We start from the raw sequence: 27,540 nt of genomic DNA on the forward strand, positions 1-27,540 counted from the left end.
AAGTCATATCTGCAATTAGAGTAAAAAATCAAAGAGCAGATACCCCTGGAAACAATAGCAATTCTATGCATGATTATTTTTGGTCCTTGATCAAAAGCACAAATTTCGAGGATCATGTATAAATTATTTGGGACATCATAGGCGACAACAGGAACATATACAGCTTAACCCCTTAGTGACCACCCGTATGCCTTTTTACGGCGGTCACTAAGGGGTTAAAAGAAGAAGTAAAAATTTAAATGGGATTCCCTCCTGGTTCTGGTCAAAGCGCTAACTGAAGAATCTTGGTCCTTCCCATCTCATAGGAAAGAAGTGGGTGTGCCTATGGCTTCATACAGTCTTTATATCGGTGCATTTAAGCATCCGTATTACTGCTCCAGATCCTGGCCTAATCTCATTACTGATACTAAGGGATCTACCATAAATTCTTTCTTCTCCCAACAGAAAAGAAATCTGTGAAGAAAATAATTGAAGATCATACTGGTTAGAACAGACTTCTTCCATGGGCTAAAGACCTGCTTGCTGTGGTAGCAGGACCAGATGGACTTGTGGTTTCCTCATTTACAACATTTCCTGTCACAGGCCAGATGTAGATGTCAATAATCAAAGACTTGGTAGTGAGGAGCAAAAATTTTAGTTTTTGGATGATAGTGAAAATTGTGATTCATTTTTTGTCACAGACACTAAATGTGTCTTCTAATGACGACAACATTTTTCATGATAGAAACCATCCTACCATACTCCAGCTGTGGTCACTGGTGGAACCTGCGTCTGGACCTATATTTCCCTTGGAGTGGAAATAAAGTGTCATATGGCAGCCATTTATATGGATTTCTGTTGGCCGCATCTCCTAGACCAGTGATGGTGAACCTTTTACAGACCGAGTGGCCAAACTGTAACCCAAAACCCACATATTTATCGCAAAGTGCCAACACCGCAATGTAACCTGAATACTACAGTCCAGTATAGTATATTTATCATTTAGCTATAATAGCCTGCCTACATTCAATGTGCTGCTCATGCTGTTCATAGCGTGCTGTGCGCTGATAAATGGCAGGAAGAGTCTAAGGCATATTGATACGGCTTAGATATCTTTAAGGGTGTGGGTGCCCACAGAGAGGGCTCTGAGTGCCGCCTCTGGCACCCGTGCCATAGGTTCGCCACTACTATCCTAGACCAACCATGGCTTTCCTGACGCGAATTGACCGCATCATAGTAAATTATGATACAGTCAGTTCCTATCTGTTTTTGGGTCTATTGTACTGTGCTCACCTCATCATGGAATCAGATAGGAACTGACTGTATCATAAAACACTATGATGTAGTCAGTTCGGGTCAGGGAGCCGCAGTCAGAGATGCAGACCTAGCACAGTCGTTAGCGGTACCAGATCTGCACCAGACCAATGCATGAAAACTAGTGCAGATCCAGGAGTTGCTTGTGATAAAGGCATTCCGTTATGCATTCCATCATAGAATTGCGTTATGGTCCACGGTAACGGAATCCATAACGCAATTCTGCTTTAACCATCAAACGAAGCGTGAACTAATTTCAAAATATGAAATTGCTCATCTCTAGGTTAGACATTTTTTGCTCTTCCCTCTTAAAGTTTTAAAAAAAAATTGATTTCATAACCTGTGCAAATTATTTCAACATGGTGCGCCAAACTATTGATTTCCAACACATCACTTGATTTATGCCAAATATTTCAAGCCACCATTTTGACAAATATGGTGCAAATTTGCCCTTTTTTTTTAATTCAATACAACTCCAAAATGTTTTCCTTTGTTTATGTCACTGTGGTAAATTACCACAAAGATGAGATGTTAAATCCCATTCACATAGTCAGTTGTAAGGCTGCTTTCACATCTGCAACTCCATTAAGGGCTTCAGTCACAGAATTTATAAAAAAAAAAAGATGAGAGTGCATGCAGGACTTTTTTCTCCCACTACAAAAATGTTCTCCTGAACAGAAACCGAATGGATCCCATTATAGTAAATGAGGCTTGTTAGGTACCGTTTTTTTATTTTATTTTTTTTAAATAATGAATGTGCCCCCTGTAATGTCACTTCCTCTGTAGCACTGTATGAGAAAAAAGATTGGTAGAAAAAAATGCAATTTAGGCTACATGCACACGACCGTATGTGTTTTGTGCATTCGCACAAAAAACGAATGACAGCCGTATGCCATCAGTTTTTTTTGCGGATCAATTGTAAGAATGCCTAAAACGGATAAGAATAGGACATGTTATTTTTTTTGTGGGGCTACGGAATGGACATATGGATTCGGATAGCACACGGTGTGCTTTCCGCATTTTTTGCGGACCCATTGAAATGAATGGGTCTGCATCCTAGTCGCAAAAAAAAAAACGGAACGGACACAGAAACAAACAATGTTCTTGTTCATGTAGCCTAAAAATTAAGAAAAAAGCCAGACACAGAGCACACTGCAGTTTGAAAAACAAAAACTCCACTAGCCCAAAAAATGCACCTATAAAGGTATTTATCCTGCAATTTGAACACGGTAACGGAAAAAAAGTCCAAATGATATCAATAAAAACTACAGATTGCCTTGCAAAAAATTAGCCCCCACATAACTCTCTTGACAAAGATATAAAAAATGTATAGGGTCAGAATATGGCGATGCAAAGAGAAAGATAATTTTTTCCAATAGTTTTTTAAATTATGAAACACTAGAAAAACTATATAAATGTGGTATTACTGTAATCATTCTGACCCAGACAATGAAGGTAACAGGTCAGTTTTACCACATAGGGAACTCAGTAAAAACAAAACTCAGTGGCTGAATAGTTGTTTATATTTCTCAAATTTTACCCCTTTTGGAATTTTTTATAGCTTTCCACTACATTTTATTCAATATTAAAAGCTTCCATTAGAATGTACAACTTATTCTGCAAAAAACAAACTTTCATACAGCTAAGTGAATGGAAAAACAAAAAAGTTATGGCTCTGATAAGGCAGGGAGTAAAAAATGAAAATGCAACAGAAAACAGTACCTACAGCTGACACTCTGCTGCTACGGCCGAAATCGGTGCTGACACCGATCTCGGCCGTTTAACCCCATAGGTACCGCGGTCAGTAGCTGCCTGCGGTATCCATGTGGTTGAGAGGGAGGGAGCTCCCTCTCTCTTCCATTGGGCCGCCGCTGCTGTGATGGCAGCGGGCCGATGGTTGCCATGGAAACCGGACGCCTTACAAAGGCGTCTGAGCTGCCATGTACCTAAGGCCGAATGCACACGGCCGAGAGCTGTCCGTGGTATGCCGGGCTGGATTCCTGTTCAGAGCAGGAGCGCACGTCATTGGTTGCTATGACGCCGTGCGCTTCATGCCGCCGCTGCACTACAGTAATACACTCGTATAGTGTATTACTGTAGTGCAGCGGTGGTATGAAGCGCACGGCGTCATAGTAACCAATGACGCCGTGCGCTCATGCTCTGAACAGGAATCCAGCCTGGCATACCACAGACCGCTCTCGGCCACGGAGCACGGCCGTGTGCATTCGGCCTAAGGTGGATCAGACCCTGAGGGTCTGATCAGCCTTAGGCCTCATGCACACAACCGTTTTTCTTTACGGTCTGCAAAAACGGGGTCCGTAGGTCCGTGATCCGTGACCGTTTTTTCGTCCGTGGGTCTTCCTTGATTTTCGGAGGATCCACGGACATGAAAAAATAATCGTTTTGGTGTCCGCCTGGCCGTGCGGAGCCAAACTGATCCGTCCTGAATTACACTGCAAGTCAATGGGGACGGATCCGTTTGACGTTGACACAATAGGGTGCAATTGCAAACGGATCCGTCCCCATTGACTTTCAATGTAAAGTCTGGAGTCTCTTTTATACCATCAGATCGGAGTTTTCTTCAATCCGATGGTATATTTTAACTTGAAGCGTCCCCATCACCATGGGAACGCCTCTATGTTAGAATATACTGTCGGATATGAGTTACATCGTGAAAACTCATATCCGACAGTATATTCTAACACAGAGGCGTTCCCATGGTGATGGGGACGCTTCTAGTTAGAATATACTACAAACTGTGTACATGACTGCCCCCTGCTGCCTGGCAGCACCCGATCTCTTACAGGGGGCCGTGATCAGCACAATTAACCCCTTAGGTGCCGTACCTGAAGGGGTTAATTGTGTGTATCATAGCCCCCTGTAAGAGATCAGGGGCTGCCAGGCAGCAGGGGGCAGACCCCCCCCTCCCCAGTTTGAATATCATTGGTGGCCAGTGTGCGGCCTCCCCCGGCCCCCCCTCCCTCCCTCTATTGCATTGATAAAATCGGTAGCAGTGTGCGGCCTCCCTTCTCCCCCCCCCCCCGATCATTGGTGGCAGCGGAGTTCCGATCGGAGTCCCAGTTTAATCGCTGGGGCTCCGATTGGTAACCATGGCAACCAGGACGCTACTGCAGTCCTGGTTGCCATGGTTACTTAGCAATAGTAGAAGCATCATACTTACCTGCTGGCTGCTGCGATGTCTGTTTCCGGCTGGGAGCTCCTCCTACTGGTAAGTGACCGGTCTGTGCGGCGCATTGCTGTCACTTACCAGTAGGAGGAGCTCCCGGCCGGACACAGACATCGCAGCAGCCAGCAGGTAAGTATGATGCTTCTACTATTGCTAAGTAACCATGGCAACCAGGACTGCAGTAGCATCCTGGTTGCCATGGTTACCGATCGGAGCCCCAGCGATTAAACTGGGAATCCGATCGGAACTCCGCTGCCACCAATGATCGGGGGGAGGGGAGGAGAAGGGAGGCCGCAGACTGGCACCAATGTTATTAATGCAATAGAGGGAGGGAGGGGGGGCCGGGGGGGGGGGGCGCACACTGTGCCACCAATGTTATTATTACAATAAAGGGAGGGAGGGGGGGCCGCACTGGCCACCAATGAAATTTAAACTGGGGAGGAAGGGGGGTCTGCCCCCTGCTGCCTGGCAGCCCCGGATCTCTTACAGGGGGCTATGATACGCACAATTAATCCCTTCAGGTGCAGCACCTGAGGGGTTAATTGTACGGATCACAGCCCCCTGTAAGAGATCGGTGTGCTGCCAGGCAGCGGGGGGCAGTCATGTACACAGTTCGTTGTATATTCTAACTAGAAGCGTCCTCATCACTATGGGAACGCCTCTGTGTTAGAATATACTGTCGGATCTGAGTTTTCACGAAGTGAAAACTCACCTCTGAAAAAGCTTTTATGCAGACGGATCTTCGGATCCGTCTGTATGAAAGTAACCTACGGCCACGGATCACGGACACGGATGCCAATCTTGTGTGCATCCGTGTTCTTTCACGGACCCATTGACTTGAATGGGTCCGTGAACCGTTGTCCGTCAAAAAAATAGGACAGGTCATATTTTTTTGACGGACAGGATACACGGATCACGGTCTCGGCTGCAAAACGGTGCATTTTCCGATTTTTCCACGGACCCATTGAAAGTCAATGGGTCTGCGAAAAAAACGGAAAACGGCACAACGGCCACGGATGCACACAACGGTCGTGTGCATGAGGCCTTAGTGTAACTGTAATACAGACAGATGATAAAGACAAGATACAGACAGATGACTATTGCAATGCACTGTATAGCCATCAGGCTCACTGGATCTTCAAGATACAAATGGGTCTTGATAAATAAATAAAAAAGTGAAAAAATAAATAAAACATAAATTAAAATAAAAATGTAATAAAAATGGGCTTTTCTCATATCCTTTCATTTATGTCATAAAAAAATGAAATAAATAAAAAAATCTACACATACTTGGTATAGCAGCATCCGTAACGACCTGATCTATAAAAGTATCATGTTCCTAATCCCGCGAGGTGAACGCCGTAAAAAATTATGTAGAAAACAATGACAGAATTACTGTTTTTGTCACCTCACCTCCACAAAAAAAAGTGATAAAAAAGTCATATGTACCCCAAAATTATACCAATAAAAACTACAGCCCGTCCCACAAAAAGCAGGCCCTAAGAACAACTACAAATTTTCTATATAAATTTGGTATTTCCATAACTGTATCAACCCACAGAATAAAATTATCATATGATATTTACCAGAAGAGCAACCACATAAAAAATAAAAATACTGACTGACAAAATTGCTATTTTTACCCAATTCACCTCCACACAAAATTCCAAAAAGGGATCAAAAAGACTTTTGTATCCCAAAATGATACCAATAAAAACTATAGCCCGTCCTGCACACACAGCTACATTGGTGAAAATGTAAAAATGTTATGGGCCCCTAAAACAATTTCAGCAAATTACATGTTAGAAAATCTCGATGCCACTCCTTCCCTTCTGAATGCTGCCGTGTCCCCAAACAGTGGTTTACGACCACATACAAGGTGTTGCCGTATTCAGGAAAAAATGCATGACAAATTGTGGGGTGCATTTTCTCCTGTTAGCCCTTGTGAAAATAAAAAATGTAAGGCTAAAGCAACATTACATTGGAAATAAAAGTTTTTTTCATTTTCACAGCCATGCATTTCTAAATTCTATGAAATGCTTGTTGGGTCACCACTATATTTATTCCTTAAGGGGTGTAGTTTCCAACATGGTGTCAATTTTGGGGGTTTTATTTCTAGTGGTACCTCTGGGTCTCTTCAAATGTGACATGGCACCTGAAAACCATTCCAGTAAAATCTGCCCTCCGATAACAATATGGCACTCCTTTCCTTCTGAGCACTGCCGTAAGCCCATACAGCACGTTACAACCACATATGGGGTGTTTCTGTAAACTGCAGAATCAGGGCAGTAAATATTGAGGTTTGTTTGGCTGTTAACCCTTACTGAATAACAGGAAAAATGGATTAAAATGGAAAATCTGCACACAAATAAATGACATTTTAAAATTTCCCCTCCATTTTCCTTTAATTCTTGTGGAACACCTAAAGGGTAAACAAAGTTTGTAAAATCAGTTTTGAGTAACTTGAGGGGTGTAGGTCATTTATGGGTGGTTCCAACAAAGCGTCCTTAAAAAAGTGGGTTTTGGCATTTATTTAAAAATTTTAAAATTTGCTTAAACTTCTAAGCCTTCTAACTTCCTGAAAAAATAAAATGACATTTACAAAATGATGCAAACATAAAGTAGACATATGGGAAATGTAAAGTAATAACTATTTTATGTTGGCTCACTATCTGTCTTAAAAGCTGAGAAATTCTAATTTTGAAAATAGCAAATTCTTCCAAATTTTCTGAAAATGTTTTTTTTTTATGCATAAAGGTAAAAAGTATCAATTCAAATTCACTACTAACATGAAGTATGATGTGTCACGAGAAAACAATCTTAGAATGGCTTGGATAAGTATAATTGTTCCAAAGTTATTACCTCATAAACTGACACATGTCAGATTAGAAAAATCGGGCTCCGGCATTTGGTCCAAACTGACTGTTGCTTGAACGGGTTAAATTGTAACAGATTTATTACAGTTTCTAGTATTTACACCACCTATTTGTTGCCTTTGCTTATTTTAAAAAATATGGCACCGCCTTTCCTGTGGCGCTGCACCCCTTGTCAGACGAGTAAAAAAAAAGTGTCTGAAACTTTCAGACTTGCGGTAGCCTTGCCGGATCTGTGCTACCACAAGGCCACTGTGCTGGCGGAAGTCCGCTCCGGCCTCATTCACTATAATGAGGGCAGGCTGGAGGTCCGGCCGCAGCACGGCATACATGCCGAGAGGCGGCCAGAATAAAACTACAACATGCTGCAGTTTTTGTCCGGCCGCCTTCCCGGTATGTCTGCCATGCTGTGGCCAGACCTCTGGCCCACCCGCATTATAGTGAATGGGGCCAGAGCGGACTTCCGCCAGCACGGTGGATTTGCGGTAGCACGGATCCGGCGGGCTACCGCAAGTGTGAAGGTAGCCGTAAATGGGTATTGCTGTTGTTACAAGTTAATTCTTATCTATTAGATAGGAGATAAATATTAGATCAGTGGGAGTTCTAAACACGACAATAGGGACCCCATAGACCTCGGAGCCCTCTTCTCAACAGTAGGATTAATAAACCTCCCCCATGATTCTCAGTTTTCCAGTACAAGTGAGAAACTAATTTACCTCTTGTATAAGACTATGTGGGGACAGCAAATTGCGCAATGATTTGTCTGTGACTTTTATGAAGAGTCACGCACAATTTTGGATTCTTATGTGTCTCCCAGAAATTCAGACTTTCAATGCATAAAAAGTCTCACTTTACTACTCAAAACTGTCAAATAAAAATAAGCCATCCCTGGAGTGGGGTAAAAATTTGACTGTTTTTTAATCTAATTCAGTCATAAAAAAGGCACACCTTCATAAATAGGAAGATACATGACAAACACTCATGCGCTACGGACAGTGTTGCTGAAAACAATTAATAGAAGAATATTGGAGAGTGAGAGGGCAGGGAGACTTATTCTGCGTCCGTTTTATTTATTTATTCCTACATTTACTACATCAGCCATAAACTAAGATATTTAATTCAATACCAATAAGATGGAAGCCTTTATTACTCCAGTGCCAGTGTGCCAACCAATACCATCCAGTCTGCACCCCTTAGGGAGCCAGGTCGTAATGATGACCATCCTTATCTTTTGCTGCCTTTACTTCTTCCAAATCTTCCTTTAAAGTCTCCATGTCCTAGAGAAGTCAGCAAGATGCAGAGAGAGGAGGAGCTGGTTGTTCCTGATGACATATTCTCATCGATATTAGATGATGTGGAAAAGGAGGAAAAGCAGACGGCAGAAGAAGGGCTTTCATCTGTAGGGCAGGAGAGCGCTGGGGTTGGAGAAGTGGGTATGCCAGAGCTGATTAATATTCTGTGTTTACTGTCAAATAATTTGCAGGAGATTGAAGGAAAGAACAGTAATAATCAAATTTCTTGGCTAACTTTTGCGAAGTTGCTGAATTGAATTTTTCAAAACTTTGCTCATCTCTAAATATCACCATCAGGGCTGGACAATCCCTCTATATTATCATGCAGAAAAACATCTAAAAGAAGCAGGCTGAGGAGCACAGAGTTGCTTTATTCATATAACCCATTTCGAAAGTGTGACACGTTCTTAATCAGACAGAATGAGAGCATAGCAAGGAGCACAATTTATACAGGTTCAGCCTACAAACAAAACTTGGACTGGATAAAAACTGGAACCGGACAATTAAAAATGTAAAAAAGAAATTACACTCATAAATAATAAACACAAATAGGATAAATGTCAAAAATAAACAAATACAATTAAAAAGTAGAAGATATATATGATAGACTGGATACATAAAAAAAAATAAAAAAAACTATGGACCAGATGTATTTTATTTTCCTTTACTACCTGACTCGTTGAATGGTCTCATTGAGGCCCTCCGACATTAAGTGTCCGTAGCCAGAAGATCCAATAAGCCTTCCTATTGACGAGTTTGGAGAAGTGGTTCCTAGTGGCCTCAGGAATCAGTTCCAGAACTATTAGCCTCAATAAAGTGATATCTTTATTGTGGACACTGGTAAAGTGTCTGGAGACACTGTGATCGGTTCTGCCTGAATGAATATTACTGCAATGTCCGGTCAGCCTCCTTTTCATGGGCTGGATGCAGTGGCGGATTACAATAGGGACGTTCGGGTCGGCAGCCCCGGGCCCAGCACCGCTGGGGGGCCCAACGCTGACCTGAACGCCCACATACTGCGGTGGGGCACGGGAGCGCATAGCTCCCTGTCCCGTCACCGATCACCGGCATTTACCGCCATAGGCTTCAGGCCTTGTAGGCCTGAGGCCTATGCAGTAGTGAAATCCCGGCGCAGGCGTGCGTGATGATGTCATTGCGCGCCTGTGCCGGGACGCAGCACTGTGACGCGCCTGACTCATCCCGCCCGCCTTCCTCTGCGAGCAAGCGCCTGGCCCTGGACATAGGTGAGTATTTATCTTTTAATTTTTTGTTTATTTTTTATTTCTTTATTTCATTTGCCTACTTGGGGGGAGGGACACAGGAGGACATATTAGGGAAGATAAATCGATTACATGGGGGGGAATGTGGGGGCTGTATGGGGCCAAATTATTATGGGAGGGAATACTATGTGGGAGCAAATTACTAGATGGGGCAGTGTGGGGGCAAATTGCTGTGTGGGGGCAAATTAATATGAGGGAATACTATGTGGGGGCAAATTATTATGAGAGGGACTACTATGTGGGGGCAAATTACTAGATGGGGCAGTGTGGGGGCAGTGTGGGAAAATTGCTATGTGGGGACAAATTACTATATGGGGCAGTGTGGGGGCAAATTACTATGTGGGGGAAACTATTGTGTGGGGGCAGTGTGGGGGAAATTGCCATGTGGGGACAGTGTGGGGTAATTTTTGTTTGGGGTAATTTCTATGTGGGGACAGTGTGGGGAAATTGCTATGTGGGGGCAAATTACTATGTGGGGGCAGTGTGGGGAAAACTATTGTGTGGGGGCAGTGTGGGGAAATTGCTATGTGGGAACAGTGTGGGGAAATGGCAGTGTGGGGGCAAATTACTATGTGGGGGCAGTGTGGGGGCAAATTACTATGTGGGGGCAGTGTGGGAGCAAATTACTATGTGGGGGCAGTGTGGGGGCAAATTACTATGTGGGGGCAGTGTGGGGGCAAATTACTATGTGGGGGCAGTGTGGTGGAAATTACTATGTGGGGGCAGTGTGGTGGAAATTACTGTGTGGGGGCAAACTACTATATGGGGGCAGTTTGGGGGAAATTACTGTGTGGGGGCAAATTACTATGGGGGATTACTATGTGGGGGCAGTGTGGTGGAAATTACTATATGGGGGTGTTGCTATTGGGGAGGCACTGTAGGGGCAATTCTATTATTTCTGGGGACACTATACAGGGATTATTGCCTGGAGCACAATATAGGGTGTTATTATTACTCGGGGCACTCTAGGGGACACTATAGCTGCTGTGGACACTATAGGAACATTTGGGGTAATTTATCAAACTGGTGTAATGCAGAACTGGCTTAGTTGCCCATAGCAGCCAATCAGATTCCACCTTTTATATTTGACAGCTCTTTTGGAAATCCAGTTCTACTTTACACCAGTTTGATAAAATACCCCAATTATATCTATCAGGGTCACTATTTTTTCAGCAGTATAGTTCCTGGTGCATTGGGGAGCACAACAGGCACAGTATTAGGGGTGGCAGGATGACACTGTGGGGACATCAGGATGAGGAGGTTGATGGAAAAATTGAGAAATCTAACGTGTCTGTGTTACAAACTGTAGAGACGAGATGCGGCTAAAAGAATTTGCCATGGTGGTCTGGGTCAAATGGAGGAGAAGAGGAAAGAGAAGGTTTACATGACAGGAGATGTCACTGGATGTAAGAGGTATGTGGTGCTGTATTCTCCTCCATGTCTTTTTTATTACAATTATATGTATTTTAAATTTGACGACCAAATTTTTCAGTTTAGGACCCAATTTATTTATTTTTGTCTGAAGATGTCATATGGCCTCTTCATACAAAAAAAAAAAACTAAACTAAAGTGGAGGGAATGGGGGGGGGCCCAAGTTGGGTAGACAGCCCCGGGCCTATCATGCACTTAATCCGCCCCTGGCTGGATGGTACGCCAGGTCCAAAAAAAAAACGGGCCTTGGCATGGGCCAGCAGGCCCGTCTCATTCATCAATTTCTACACCTGGTTTAGGCCTCTTTCACACGAACGTATTTGTTCTGTTCCGTGCATTGGGGACAGCAATTTGTGGTCCCCAATTCACGGGCAACGTCCGTGCGGCAGCAGGAACGGATCCAGACCTATTCAACTTGAATGGGTCCGTGAACCGTCCTTTCCACAAAAAGATAGAGCAAGTTAAATTTTTTTGCAGAATGGAAGCACAGATCGTAACCCCACAGAACCCTCCGTAGTGCTTCTGTGGGTTTCCATTCCAGGTTTCTGTTCCGTGCTTCCGTTCCGCACCGCATCTCCGGATTTACAGACCCACTCAAGTAAATGGGTCCTCATCCGTGATGCGGAATGCACACGGCCGGTGCCCCGTGTATTGCGGAACCGCCGCATGTGGCCCGCAATATGGCCACGGGAGCACTATGGCCGGGTGAAAGAGGCCTTAGGCTTAGAAAATGGTCTTAATGTAAGACAGCAAGGAAGCTGTCTTAATTTTAGAATTGGCGGTGGATACGCTGAAGTTGTAACTTTGGCAATCTACCGCCAGCACAGGGGCTTATTAAGACCGGAGTCTAAAACACCGGTCTTAAAAAATGTGTCCCATAGAGTGGAAGCATTCTTAGTAAATATGTCCATTCGAAGTTAGTTAGTTGCTGCCACACACACCTCAAGAAACGCCTGAAGTGCAGCATTTTTTACAGTCTTTTTAGGCATTGTTGCCTGTATAATGTGTTTTAGCACCTTGTGTTTTTTATGCCGTTTTTGAATTGCTTTGTTTCATAGGAAAGTACACATTGGTTAAAAAAAAAAAAGTCATGCAAAATCATCATTAAAAGATGCAACACACACTGACACTTGCATTTTTTCAATGCCAGATGCATAGCATGCTGCAATTTAAAAAAATATGTCTCAAGTATAAAAAAAATGGCACTATGAAAAAAACAATCCTGTGTTTTTTTGATATTTTCCATAGAAAAATTACCTAACATCTGATGCTGGCATCTGAAACGCTGCAAAAAAACAAAAGCAAAAAACAACAATAAAATTTGCCAAAAACTGAAAAACCCCTCAGAAGCACACACTAAAAATCCTGCAATATTAAATATGCGCAGGTTCTGGTACTTTCACACTAGCGTTTTTGTTTTCTGGTATTGAGTTCCGTCACAGGAGCTCAATACCGGAAAAAAAACAATCAGTTTTATCCTAATGCATTCTGAATAGAGAGCATTCCATTCAGGATGCATCAGTTCAGTCCCTCTTGCATTTTTTGGACAGAGAAAATACTGCAGCATGCTGAAGTTTTCTCTCTGGCCAAAAATACTGATCACTTGCCGGAATGCCGGATCCGGCATTAATTTACATTGAAGTGTATTAGTGCCGGATCCGGAATTAAGTGTTCCGGCAAAACGTATCCATCTTTCCAGTCTGCGCATGCGCAGACCTTTAAAAATGCAAAAGAAAATGAATACCGGATCTGTTTTTCCGGATGACACCGGAGAGACGGATCCGGTATGTCAATGCATTTGTCAGACGGATCCGCATCCGGATCCGTCTGACAAATGCCATCAGTTTGCGTCCGGATTGCCGGATCGGCGACGGAACTGCCTGCTGGAATCCTCTGCCGCAAGTGTGAAAGTACCCTTAGTGCTCAGTTTTGCTTCAGGGTTTTCTGTGAGTCTGTTAAGTTCTTGCATCTTTCTTGGGTGGATGTCTTCAGTTTCTTACATGTGAAGAAAACCTGAAGAATAACCCACAGCACCTCCTAGCAGTCATCAGTGAGGAATGGCTTCTGCAATTTCTCACTAACTCCTTGACCCAAGACCTGCGTGAAAAACGCAATGAAACATGTATTGCATTTGGTTGTGTTTTTTATACAATATCTATGGGATCTATCTTGATCCATCAGGCAACCAAATCTTGTATTACTTAGGAAAAAAATTATAATTAAACCCAAGTTAGACAGTGTAGGTAAAAAAATAAAGAAAGACAGCAGGCAGCTATACCACTGAGTAGCAAAGTTTATCCATCCGAATAAGACCAGTTGCAATGGCCAGAATACGGGTTGTTAAAGTTCTGTATTTGTCATGACGCCAATTGCAGCGTGCGCAGGATACTACCCCAGGGCCCTTTCAAGGTGTTATAGCACACGTCCCAGATTAGGAAAGCCAGAGTGGTGTAATGGCTTATAATATCTCCTACCTGGGTACGGCTGAACTCCTGGCTCCTGGCTCACTTGCAATAAATGTGAGTGTAGTGATAGTAGGAGTAATGGAGGAATTTTGCAGCAGAAATGATGTCAAGACCTTTAGATGAAGTTTAACCGTTTATTTACTGAAGATAACTTGTATCCAAGCAGTATGCAGCTTTAGTCTCTGGTGCCAGCAGGTTTAACAATGAGTGGCAGAAAATTAATACTTCTGCTTTAAATTTGGAGCCTGCAGGATAAGTCGTCTGCTTGGTAGCTCTGTAATTGTGACAGGAATTAGGCTACTTTCACACTAGCGTTCGGCTGTCCGCTCGTGAGCTCCGTTTGAAGGGGCTCACGAGCGGACCCGAACGCTTCCGTCCAGCCCTGATGCAGTCTGAATGGATGCGGATCCGCTCAGACTGCATCAGTCTGGCGGCGTTCAGCCTCCGCTCCGCTCGCCTCCGCACGGACAGGCGGACAGCTGAACGCTGCTTGCAGCGTTCGGGTGTCCGCCTGGCCGTGCGGAGGCGTGCGGATCCGTCCAGACTTACAATGTAAGTCAATGGGGACGGATCCGTTTGAAGATGCCACAATATGGCTCACTCTTCAAGCGGATCCGTCCCCCATTGACTTTACATTGAAAGTCTGGACGGATCCGTCCGAGGCTATTTTCACACTTAGCTTTTATATGCCAAAATAATGCAGACGGATCCGTTCTGAACGGAGCCTCCGTCTGCATTATTATGATCGGATACGTTCAGAACGGATCCGATCGAACGCTAGTGTGAAAGTAGCCTTACTCTTCTGCACTTTTCTATAACTTCTGCTTTATGGGGTACAGACTAGCTGAGGAGGAATGGCTTATCCTAGGTCTCTGGACTTATCTCTCAGATGGTTTCTCAGGGGATACTTTCTTCCTGGAAATCTGGAGGTTGTCTGTAGTTTTCTACTTCTTCATCCAGCTGAGGCTGAAGGAGCTCAGACTGGGAATATGACTAAGTCTCAGACAGAGACTTGGTCGTTGCTGTCTTCTCCTATGCAGGGGGTAACTCAACTGACTCTAACAGTTTTTTCCCTCCCTGGCTGCAGGAAGATAGAATAGTCCACCTCTCTTCAGCAGAGGGGCAGAATAGAACAGGATTGTTCCACTCTGAACTGCCATAAAATTAAAACTATCTCTACCAATGATGCTGCCACCTGCTGGTATACCAGGAAAATTACAGGAACAATTGTGGTTAACATGGTTTTAGATGCGCATTTGTGGAGGACATAAGCAAAATCACATCAGATGACAATATAATGGCTCCTAGAAGATAGTAGCGGGGTAGAGGCATGTAGTAACACAACTCTGGGGTGTTACATTCCCCCTTACTTTGAGTCAAGCAGTCCTCGGCTTGTGCTTAGGATAAGAGGAATTAGCTCTGGGGTACCAAAATAAATACAAAGTGTTGCATGAAGTGCATATAAAGACAAAGACAAACATAAGCAACCCTAAGGTTCCTGCCCGAATGAGTAGGGTGTCCTAATTAACAGTTTCCCTCTCTGTATACCCAGTGAACCAAAGGTCTGCACTAAGCAATCATTACTGGCTTTCTTTTGAGCTCTAGTACGAAGAAAGCATGGAGGTGTTTTTACTCTGTAGTCCCACCATGGCGTAATGAAATGCCCGCAAATGAAAGGGTGGCTTTATCCTGTATTCCCTTCTCTGCACCAAAGTCTGAAAATAAGGCTTATAGCACGATCACTATGGTGACTAAGGGTAGCTAAAATGGATCTAAGGTGGAGGCGCCATACCTTAGGCAAAGGCACAGAAGGGGAGGTATCAGCTTCTCCAAACGCTTCTGGCAATGTCACAGGAGGAGGGTATAATATTCCCATGAAACTCCTGGAAGACACACCAGGATGGGGGTTTTAGTAGTCCCATTACCAATCTTGGCACATATAACAAACAGGAAGGAGGTGTATATGATTCCCCTAACCATTCCCGAAGCAGCTGGGTTACCCTTGTAGTTGCTGGACCTCCCTGGGACTTACCACTTGTCCTACCTGGGTACCCGGGATATATGACACCAGATGTAGGCCATTAGTATTAAGCATCTGCAGAGGCAGTCCATATAAAGAGAACAGAGCTATAAAGCGAAGTGACACAAAAGCAAGGTGCTACTAATCTGGCTAAAGGCAAAAGTTAAGTGCAGTTTCACAAAAGGTGCATAAATTCACATTGCAGCATCTGTAAAAGACTCCATACAATGGGCATGAGTGCTTAAACGTTGCTACGCCTGTAAACATTTAAGCAAAATTAGTGCAAGATTAGAACAGTATAAGTCACACAGAGCTCAGGTACACGTTTGAGTCTTTTCTTTGGGTGCAAGCTTGTAACGTTGCATAACTGGTAACAAGTAGGAAAAACACAAAAATCTAAAATCATTTGTAATCCAACATGAGGTATGGCTTGGCTGATAGATGGAGTCCATTAAGTCCAGGCACAAACAGGTTAGATGAAAAATGCCAAAATGTAAACAATGAACAGGTGGCTATGTTTCTTACCAGTAAAAATGTGTCCTTGGCTTGGCTCCTATAGTCTATTGGATGGTTCTCCTGACAGCAAGGGGTCTCTTACAGAAAGCGCTGGAAGTCTTCCTCCTGGGTCCCATAGTTGAGGGTGTAAAAATCCTTCTTTAAGCTGTGTGACATCCTCATCACTGTGACTGCTAGCGCTGGTGCTTTCTGCAGCTGTAACTCCAGAAGAATCTTCATCTGCGATCTCCTGGTGCTTTCTGTGGCAGAACTTGGAATTGCAAGATCACCTTTCTCTGGAAAATCCTCTGTAAGCCTTGGCCTTTTCCTGGTAGGTGACAGATTCTCCGGACAGCAATAAAGGATAGACCCTTGGCCTTTGATAGCAAGAAGCTCTGGATTCGGTGGTGGTTCTGGAGTACATAGAGCAGTATCAGTGGATTCCTCCTTATCCTCACACACCTCAGGGCAGTGCTCCTGTTTGGTGGGTTCAGCAGTAGTAGTAGTAGTAGTCCCAAAGATTTCTGTAGTGGCAGAGATAATAGCCACAGACTTGCTCTTTTCTGGCTCTGCTACTCCAGGGGCAACAGTGGTAAAATCTGCCTGGCAGATGGCCTGCTGCTCCCTACCGGAGGGACTGGAAGTCTTCTTCGCTGTTGTTGCAGCGGTTGAAAGTCTCTAGTGGCAATGACAATGGCCACAGGGCAGTCCTTCTCTGACTCCATTATGGCAGTAGTTAGAGGCATGATGTAGGTGGCTGCCGCTGCTGCTGGTTGATCACTGCGGTCCAAGTGGGTGTTATCCTCGTTGTCAGACATGGCCCTTGATACCCAGTACCAGATTAGAGGGATAAGTATGGGCTACAATGCAATTTAGATGCAGGTTGCTTTGGGCGACCGCAGCAAAATTGGTGCGTGGCTCCTTCAAGAGTTGCTGCAACGGCTCAATTTTGGGGAGTATGGTGCTCTGGCAGACAGATTATAACCCTTAACAGTCTTTAGCAAGGTTATTTTCACAGTAGTACTCACTCAGATCGACGGTTGACGTTTCTCCAACATCCAAAGCGGAAATGACTGTATTTTCCCTTTTTCAAGATGGCCGCCGCTTCACTTCCTGTATGGGTAGCGATTTCTCTGTCCTCCTGGGAATTTGTATTCAGCACTTTAGTTCCTGCTGCTGTAGGAATGCTTTCTCAGTGGAGGCAGGCTGTTTGGTTCATTCCCCTCTGCCGGGTAGAGATATCTAAGATGACCGATTAACCCCTGCTCTGCCAATGTCCTGCAACTGGTGCAAACCCACACTCTTCAGCAGTAAGTACATGCAATAAAAGTCTCTTTTTCTGGGATTTTGGTTATTACTATAGCCTGTATTATAGGCACAAAGTTAAATCCTGTTCACTGACGCCACTTTAATGCAATGGCCAGGATACGGGTTGTTAAAGTTCTGTATTTGTCGTGACACCAATTGCAGCGTGCACAGGGTACACCCCAGATAAATTCAACCGTTTCTTTACTGAAAATAACTTGTATCCAAGCAGTATGCAGGCAATCGAAGATAAATATTAGAGAGGGCTCACCTGCTGGTCAAGAATGGTATGGGTGCACCTACAAAGAGGATTCACCCAATCCTCTGAAAAATATTTAAGGGCAAAAGAAAAAGGATAGTAGGGCACACCACCACTTAGTACCACAAGGAGGGTTAATAGAACAGGAAGGAGTCTTAGTCCACTCCGAAACGCGTATGGTAATCAGAAATCCCATGAAATAAAGTACGGGACCGGAGGATTAAAAGCGCTTGAAGCCAAGCAAGAGGGGAGGGATCGTGAATACTTTTCGTTCTTAAAAAGCTGGATACCTGTATTTCTTTGGTGCGATCTTTCCTGGTGAGACCTAACCCTGCGTGAAATAAATCAACAGCGCAGAAACAATATACTATCAGGTAACCACCAACACAGTACAGGTTTAGGCAATGATTGGCAGGAAATGAATGCTTCTGCTTTAAATTTGGAGCTTGCAGGATAAGTCATCTGCTTGGTAGCTCTGTAATTGTGACAGGAATTACTCTTCTGCGCTTTTCTGTACCTTCTGCTGTATGGGGACAGACTAGCTGAGGAGGAATGGCTTCTCCTAGGTCTCTGGACTTATCTCTCAGATGGTTTCTTCCTAGAACTCTGGAGGTTGTCTGTAGTTTTCTGCTTCTTTATCCAGCTGAGGCTGAAGGAGCTCAGACTGGGAATATGACTAAGTCTCAGACCGAGACTTGGTCCTTGCTGTCTTCCCTATGCAGGGGGTAACTCAAAATGGTTTTCTAAATGGTTTCTTCCTCCCTGGCTGCAGGAAGATGGAATAGTCCACCTCTCTTCAGCAGGGGGGCAGAATAGAACAGGATTGTTCCACTCTGAACTGCCATAAAATGAAAGCTATCTCTACCAATGATGCTGCCACCTGCTAGTATACCAGGAAAATTACAGGAACAATTGTGTTTAACATGGTTTTAGATGCACATTTGTGGAGGACATAAGCAAAATCACATCAGATGACAATATAACGGCTCCTAGAAGATAGTAGCGGGGTAGAGGCGTGTAGTAACACAACTCTGGGGTGTTACACAGTTCAGCCACCTTTCCCATCTTATATGGGAGATATCTTTTGTTGCAAACTGTAAACCTATGCACCTTTCATATTGGTAGTATGTATTTTAACCCTAGGTGGAATTCCTGCAATATCTGGGGGTTGATGTGACTTCCAATTTTCAATGATTGAACAGCGAGCAGCATCTAGGACGCGTGCCAAAACCCTAGGAATCTGCTCTATTCCTAAATTTAGTAACAAAATTATTTCTGGACTTGGTACCACTCTGCATCTAACCATTTGCAACATAAACTTAAATGTCTCGTCCTAGAAGCATTTCATTTTTACAGACTTCCAGAGCATGTGGAACAAATCGCCCAATTCTCCACAGTCCCTCCAGAAAAGCTCTGAGGTTTGTGGGTTAATCCTTGCTATTCGTATAGGGGTAAGGTATGCTTTTATATGAGTTTTCTTCACCGTAGCAACAAATACAGCTATTCGCACCATCCCATTCCTTTCTTGTGAATTTGTTCTCAATGGGGTTGAACTGGCCCAGCAGAGTACCAAAGGATCCTCTGATGGGCCCTGGCTCTGATACCGTAGTGAGCGCCAAAGGTTCAAGAGAAAAAAAATATTTGGCTGTATTTGGAGACAATGACTTGCCGTTGGGGTCTATTTCTTTGATTAAAAAATTATTAAACTTTATTGATGATATAAGGGTTCCGCCTTTGAGAATAATTTACCAATTATCAATATCCCAATATGGGAAGAAAAAAAACGGTGGTGTAAAACGGACCTTAACATTTTCTTTGTAAATGGAACACCTACACATGTATGGTTGAAGATCCTAACCAGAAATGGAGGCAAAATGTTCCCATACAACTTCTAATATTCATGTATTAGTCTGTCCAGAAAACTGAGAAAACGTATTCCTTTCAAGTTCCGGGAGTACAGTCTTGAGAAAGGACTTACTAGTCGATCTTATTTTACTTAACGGAAGCGTGCAGCGGCAGGTGTAATCAGGATTTAATCCTCCAGGAAGCGCGAATGCCAAGTTATGCACAGGTCCATGGCATGTTAACTATTGATTTCTCTCACCATCTGCAAACCAGTCCTTCTAGAAACAGGTCTTATACATCGTACAGGGCAGAAGACAACAGTAGAAACACAAAGGGTTTTCATGTACTGTATATTCCACAGCTATTGTGGACAAACTGGGTAAACCTGAGAAAAAAATGAAACTGTTAAAAAAAAACTTTTTACACCATCTAAGAAATTGAAAAGTTTAGTGAGGAGGAAATGATAACACCATTCTTAACGTAAAAAGCGAAGTAAAAATAAACTTGTAAATGATGCGATTGTGTGAACGCCTTAATTTAGGATGTTGCCGTAGTTATGAGAAACACCATATGTTTTGTGACACATCGAGAAGCAGGGCAAAAATATTTTATTAGCAAACCGTAACTGGAAAAAGGAAAAAAAATATTTTTTAATGGTATTTAGATTCATTTTACAATTATTAAAAGCGACTTCATTTGTAATGTACTTATCAGGCTATAAAAAGCATAGAAACATAAGGAAGACATAAGGCTGGTTTCACACAGACGTAATATGGACACCTGTGTGGCCAAAGGGTAACGGCACACGTAGCTGTATGTGTTACTCCATATAGTTTCAGTGTTATTACAGACGTACAGATGGAGCCGTATTCTGCATTAGAAGGCTCCTAGCTCCGGTGTAAACCTGCCTTTAGCACATGCCAAGGTAAATGCACACATTTCGTGAAGATTTTCCATGCGGACTTAATGATCGAAAGTCCGCCATGTTATAGAGACGCAACAAAGTAGAGGACTGTAGGACTATCTCATGCACATGCTGCATACATTTTCTGCTCATAAATTTACCTGTGGTGCAGATTTAAAAATCCACAGCATATCAATACATTTTATGGATTTTCACTAAAGATTTGACTATTTTCAATGAGGGGTAAAATCTGCAACAAAATTTACATCCGACAAATCTGCCCAATATACAGGTAGCCTAGGCACACTACTGTGTTGCAAAACCCATAGAAATCTATGGGCCCATAATGTACCTCTGTATTTCCTTCTGATTGCATATAGGGGCAAACTCTGGGATGTTCCATTGTATGCCATAAAGTAGAGCAATGCTTTAAATGTGTAAGGCTTCATAATATGGCAGTGTAGGGACTCGGTGTGCTGCTATATACCATCATAGCACTTTATGGGTGGGTCACACACAGCTTACTTTGGAGAAAAAAGCCAGAAGGGATCTAATAGCAAGAAGTATTAGTCCTTCATTTATCTTTCTCATTCTTTTTGAATCCACTTCTGATTTTGGCTCAAAGAATACCACAAGAAGGGTGACTTTTTTCCTTAGGCACAACTGGAATACTTACACATTTCTTGAGTGTCCCTACAGCAAACCAACCTTGCTTTGCACAGTATAAACTAACAAACTGAAATCTATACAACAGATGTAGCAGAGCTGAGGTGACCATTAAGTATAACTCATGTTATCCTGATGTGATTGGTGGTTTTATATAGGATTGCAGGTTTAAAGTTACTGGATTATTCTAAATGATCACAATGCGAAGATGACACAACCCTCTCATCTTCCTCCACCTCTTTCCCCACCTTCCATTATGCAGCTTGCTTATGAATTGTAATTCCTTTATAAAACAAAGGTCGATATGATATACATTTTATATTATCATTGTATTTGAAACGATCATGTAAAACTGACATTTTGAAATGATACATTATAGTATATCTATCTTTCTATTTATTTATCTCTCATAGCTATCTGTCTATTTATCTATCTCATGTCTATCCATCTATCTATCAATCTATCTATCTCATATCTGTCTATTTATCTCTCATATCTGTCTATATCATACCTGTCTATCTATCTCATATCTATCTATCTATCTATCTATTTATCTATCTATCTCATACCTGTCTATCTATCTATCTATCTATCTATCTACCTCATATCTATCTATCTCATATCTGTCTATTTATCTCTCATATCTGTCTATATCATACCTGTCTATCTATCTCATATCTATCTATCTATCTATCTATCTATCTATCTATCTATCTCATACCTGTCTATCTATCTATCTATCTATCTACCTCATATCTATCTATTTATTTATCTCTCATATCTATCTGTCTATTTATCTATCTCATATCTATCTATCTATCTATCTATCTCATATCTATCTATCTATCTATCTATCTATATATCTATCTCATATCTATCTATCTATCTATCTATTTATCTATCTCGTATCTATCTATCTCATATCTATCTATTTATTTATCTCTCATATCTATCTGTCTATTTATCTATCTCATATCTATCTATCTATCTATCTATCTCATATCTGTCTATATATCTATCTCATATCTATCTATCTCTCATATCTATCTATCTCATATCTATTTATTTATCTCTCATATATATCTGTCTATTTATCTCATCTCTATCTATCTATCTATATATATATATATATATATATATATATCATATCTATCTTATATGTATCTATTTCATATCTATTTATCATATCTATATATATATCTCATATTTATCTATCTATCTATCTATCTAATTTAAGCTAATCTTTGCCTCGGCATCTATGCAGGGTATGATTCTGATGTGTCCAGATTCTCAGAAGATCACATACAGCAGAAGGGTATAACTTTGTCCAAACCACTAAACCACAAGGAAGTTTGAGCGAATGCGAGGGTATATGTTTTTAACTAAGGATGTATTTTTTTACTTAGCTGTTTGCATTTCTACTAATTTCCATTCAATTTAAAGCAGTCAAACAGCTCTGCATAGTCTCACTTAGAGATCGTTACCGCCTACACATCTAAATGCCTTAAAATACACAGCGCATAAAGTGATAGCTCACCGTTCTTATGAATCACTGTGGAAATTTATAACTTTTTAGTGCTAGTCAAGTAGACGTATGTCAGCAAGCTTAGGATGCTCGCAATACTGCACTCTTCAGGAGCCTGTTGGCTCTTATAGTGGCCCACCAATATCAGTTTAGGCTCTAGTAAGAGACCGTTGGGAACATTTGCGCTTGTCCATCACCTAACCTGTGATGGCTAACCTCCGGCACTCCAGCTGTAGTAAAGCTACAACTCCCAAGATATACACTTGCTTGGCTGTTCTCAGAACTCCATAGAAATGAATGGAGCATGCTGGGAGTCGTAGCCGGAGGTTAGCCATCACAATGCTTAATAGTAAACATGGTGCAAGCCTCCACAAACCTTGGCTCAGAAAGTCCATAGATAGTAAAAAAAATGTTTTTGGCTCAATAAAAGGACCAATTTTTCTTTGGAGTGCTGCCTGGATTATGTTTTCTAAATATAAATATATACACACAGAACTGACGTACGAAGACAGCCACATATGCATTGACAAGACAGAGCCATCTATATAGAAGATGTAAAAATCACTTAAAGTAGTAGTCAATTTTAAAATATGAAAAATAAATGTATTATGAGAAAGATTACCGGTGTAAAAAATCTACTAAATACCGGTATATATATATATATATATATATATATATACACACACATTTATAATATTATAATCTATTATAATAAATGTATAATACTGTTGACTCTGGGCTACCCCAGGTACCAGTGCCTCAGCACCCCATAATATAGATACGCCATTCCACTGTAAGTTTAGTTACATAAAAAGCTAGATGAGCAGTATTGTTGAGATTTCAAGTAGTTTGCATTGTTACACAGTGGGAACATTTCAGAGTAAAAAATAAGTATTGGGGTCAGATATAGGGAGCGAGTCAGTACTTATGGTCCGCCGGAACATCTGAATGGGCTCATGAAGGCCTGACCATAGCTTCCTCACGGCTCTAGTAAATTGTAATGGAAACTTGCAATGTATAGTAATAACCGTAGAATTATGACTGTCGTGTATGTTTTATGTGTAAATCCACTTTAATTTTAATACTCTTTTGAATTGTTCTGTTTTGTCGTTTGATGCTTAGTAACATGAACCACTTAAGGTTTATGTTAAAACTTTGAAGGACATGAAATCCGTTATTAGGATCAAAAAACACATTACAAATTAGAAAATAAATTTTCAAGTGCAGCTGTTTACAAAAAAATTTTAAGAAAATAACAATGAGTCACATGAAACCCAAAGATTAGTCAAAGGAGCAGGCACACAACAAACTATTAGTGAGGAAATGAAAGGCGGACATATTAAATCCAACTATTTTTCCGTTTCAGACGCTTGCATCTATGTATCATTTTACAGAACAATACTTATATGTCACACTTTCTTATGATTTAGCAAATTCTCTTTTGCACAGATGCAAGAACAGTACGATTACAAAAACACTAATATATAAAATGTTTGACATATATATATATTTCTTGTCTGGTACAAGGCCGTGTGGCCATGTATGAGGCCTACTTGGGGAATAATAGGATCTCTTTACCGTAAGAGAACATTTTTTTAGAGTTACCCCTAAGTCCGTCATCACACCATCAGTGTTTTGTCAGTGAACCAAAACCAGGAGTGGATCAAAAACACAAAACAGGTGCAGATCTTTCTATGATACTTCATGTCTGTGTTGGCTTCATTTGTGGTTTTGGCTCACAATCACTGATGGAAATCACTGACCAAACACTGAGTGTGTAAAAGCAGCCTAACAGTTTGCAAAACATTTCTAACAAATCCATAATACATTTTAAAAATCAAGTAGACTGTATGTTTTATGGGTAGGCCTATAGTCACCTGATTATGGGTAGGAAATAAAATATTGTTATAAATATATAGTCCTGAAGAAGGGGGCAATCCAGCCCCAGAAACGAGTAGACTACCTGTGAATAAAGATTCTTTGCATCAACTACACCACTTCCGATGCATCATTCATCCGAATCCTGGCAGCGCCTCCAGTGATCCTGATTTTTTTCTAAGCTATCTTCTAAACCTGTCGTTTGCCTTGGGAGCAACACAGAAGACCATGGCTGCAGCCTAGGATAACCGCCCACCGGTCGGTATTTGAAATAACCGGCTAGCGATCTACAGCCGTTGTGACTTTTCACGACACTATCTGGTAAGCACAATTTTGTGTGTCTAAAATCCATTTGTAAACAACTGATACTGCACATTTGGCGCCCCCTTTTTCTTATTTGTATCTTATATATATATATATGTTATAAAATATATAGTTATATCTATCTATCTATCTCATATCTATCTATCTCATATCTATCTATCTATCTATCTATCTATCTATCTCATATCTATCTATCTATCTATCTATCTATCTATCTCATATCTATCTATCTCATATCTATCTATCTATCTATCTATCTATCTATCTATCTCATATCTATCTATTTTATATCTATCTATCTATCTATCTATCTATCTATCTCTGTCCTATCTGTCTATCTGTCTGTTTGTCTACTTCAAATAAACCAATGGTATCAAAATATTTTTGTGCCCAGAATTTGATTGACTTGAAATTAAAATGGCTTGAAAGAGACTAACCCGACATTGAACTTAGTTGATCTAAAAATATTCAGGATATAACCATTCAGATCTGAACTTCTGTGTCCTCGTTGTTTTTTGATAAATTTGAGATTGCGTGTTTTCTTTTAATCTTTCGATCTTTCGATCTTTCAGCATTGGTGTGTCTATACATGGAGTGTAATAGATGATGTTTATAGTGATAGTTGTCAGTATGTGAAAAGTGAAATATAGTCATTTTATGTTTATATGTATGTATATATTCATATCGTATTATTTTATAGATGCTTTTTACTAGTATTACTAGAGCCTGTGCATTTTATGTGCTATTAGTTCCGAATCACATTTCTTTGAGAATAACAGAACCGTTACTTACCTGCCCTGCTTTGTGATGATCATCTCTGTCTGATGCTTGTGAAATTTGTCCCATAAGGTATAGTTAGCTAGGTTTACCTGCACCTTTTCTGACTTTTGGCACCCCCGGCTTGGGGTGCCAGTGAAGGACTGTGGGAGGGGTAATGAGTATGATAGATTCCCATCATCTTGGGCATAAGTTTCAGCATCTTCCACATCATATTCCTGACTATAGGAGTTGGAGTGAGGTAAGTGGCGAGAACCATGGGGGTAGAGGTAACTGGAAGGTAGGTTTTCATCTCTGGAACCAGCGTCCTCATATCTGCTCTGCTGCGTGTTCTGCAGCTCTCCAGTCGTCAGTGTAAGTTTTTCACTTTGAATCCCCACCGTGACTTTTTTTCTCACCGCGCTCTGCACATCTGTCCCACTCTGTATCTCCCCTGCACGCCGCATGTCCATTGAGCTTTGCATCTCTGTCTTGCTCTGAAGACCTGTTAGGCTCTGCAGTCCTATGCTCTGCATCCGCAACATATTTGGCATCTTCAAAGTGTTTTGCAGCTCTGGGGTGCTCTGCATGGGGTGCTCTGCTGACAGGCTGTGCATCCGAGTTTCTCTATGCATTCTCACACGTAATGCTCCACTGCACCCATGGAACTATCTCAGAGCTACTCCTTTGGTGTCAGTGTCACACCAGGTGGATGTCTCACAGGGGTCACGTGTGTGTTGTATGTGTGTCTGTTGCCAGCCCCTCCTCCAACTAAACACATCTGTCACTGAGTCCCCATCACTTTGACACGTGCCAGTCCCTTTAACTTTCACGCATGTTTCTTCCCAATAAAGTGTTTCTGACCCCAAGTTTCTTTACCGTGCCTAATAGCTCGAGGGTCTGAAGGAGCTTCTCACCATGTGCTTCTCACCCAGTCACTTGTCTTGGAAAGTTCTCAATCTGTCAGTCACTGCCTGTCATCTAGTTCCTGTGCCTCTGCATGTCTCTGATATCAAGCTTTTAATGACGGGAAGATTGAATGATCACTGATTGGTTAATGTCGCCCCCCTAATACTGCCGACAGTGTGACCTGTGGCTGTGCCTTAAAGTTATAGACACATATAAAGACAAACCGACACGTTTAGTGTTAGGTATACATCACATAAAAAACTTACCAACTCAAGTGCCTATAATGGGGAAAATCAGACAGTTTATTATTATTGCTGCTGTAACAAAGCATGATGACAAGCGTTAAGGGAGCCGTCTACCACCCAGCTTTCCCAGGAACCTGACAGAAGATGACAACTGAAGGACTGATACTTACTTAGAAATAAATGCTCTACACAATGTCAGATGTTCTTCTATGAGAAGTTATATAGATAGGGTCCTGTGTTTGTGTCTCTGACTATGTGTGTCTTTGCTGGAAGGCATTTTGTGCAGTGAGCGTATTTATTTCAAAGTGTGTGAGTTGGTGATTCAGCGCGCTGCGTGTTCTGCAACATGTGCAGGAAGCAACTCCTCGGATTACCGGCAGCTCTGGGAATCTGCCAGTAACATGAGCAGAGACAGGAGGAAATGTACAGGGTCACTATATAAATATATACACATATTGAAAATATAAATATTATTTGTGGAAATATATACATTTTTATTTTATTTTTAATATATGCATTTTAGTTTTTGTAGCATAAAAATACCCTTTTCTTAAAGGGGTTTTCCGGGATTTTGATACTGATGATCTA

The 27,540-nt window shown here is 41.8% G+C and overlaps 1 protein-coding gene across 1 annotated transcript in view; it reads right to left on the bottom strand.

The window, feature by feature from the left end:
* Positions 1-26,779, bottom strand: part of TBX21 (T-box transcription factor 21) — a 34,438-nt gene extending 7,659 nt beyond the window's left edge. Inside the window, exon 1 of the mRNA XM_044296677.1 lies at positions 25,835-26,779. Within this exon, the coding sequence (XP_044152612.1) occupies positions 25,835-26,433 (599 nt within the window). The 5' untranslated portion in view covers positions 26,434-26,779. The remainder of the gene's footprint in view (positions 1-25,834) is intronic.
* Between the last annotated feature and the right edge of the window lie 761 nt (positions 26,780-27,540).

This window comes from Bufo gargarizans, chromosome 6 (genome assembly GCF_014858855.1).
Source record: "Bufo gargarizans isolate SCDJY-AF-19 chromosome 6, ASM1485885v1, whole genome shotgun sequence".
Taxonomy (NCBI): Eukaryota; Metazoa; Chordata; class Amphibia; order Anura; family Bufonidae; genus Bufo; species Bufo gargarizans.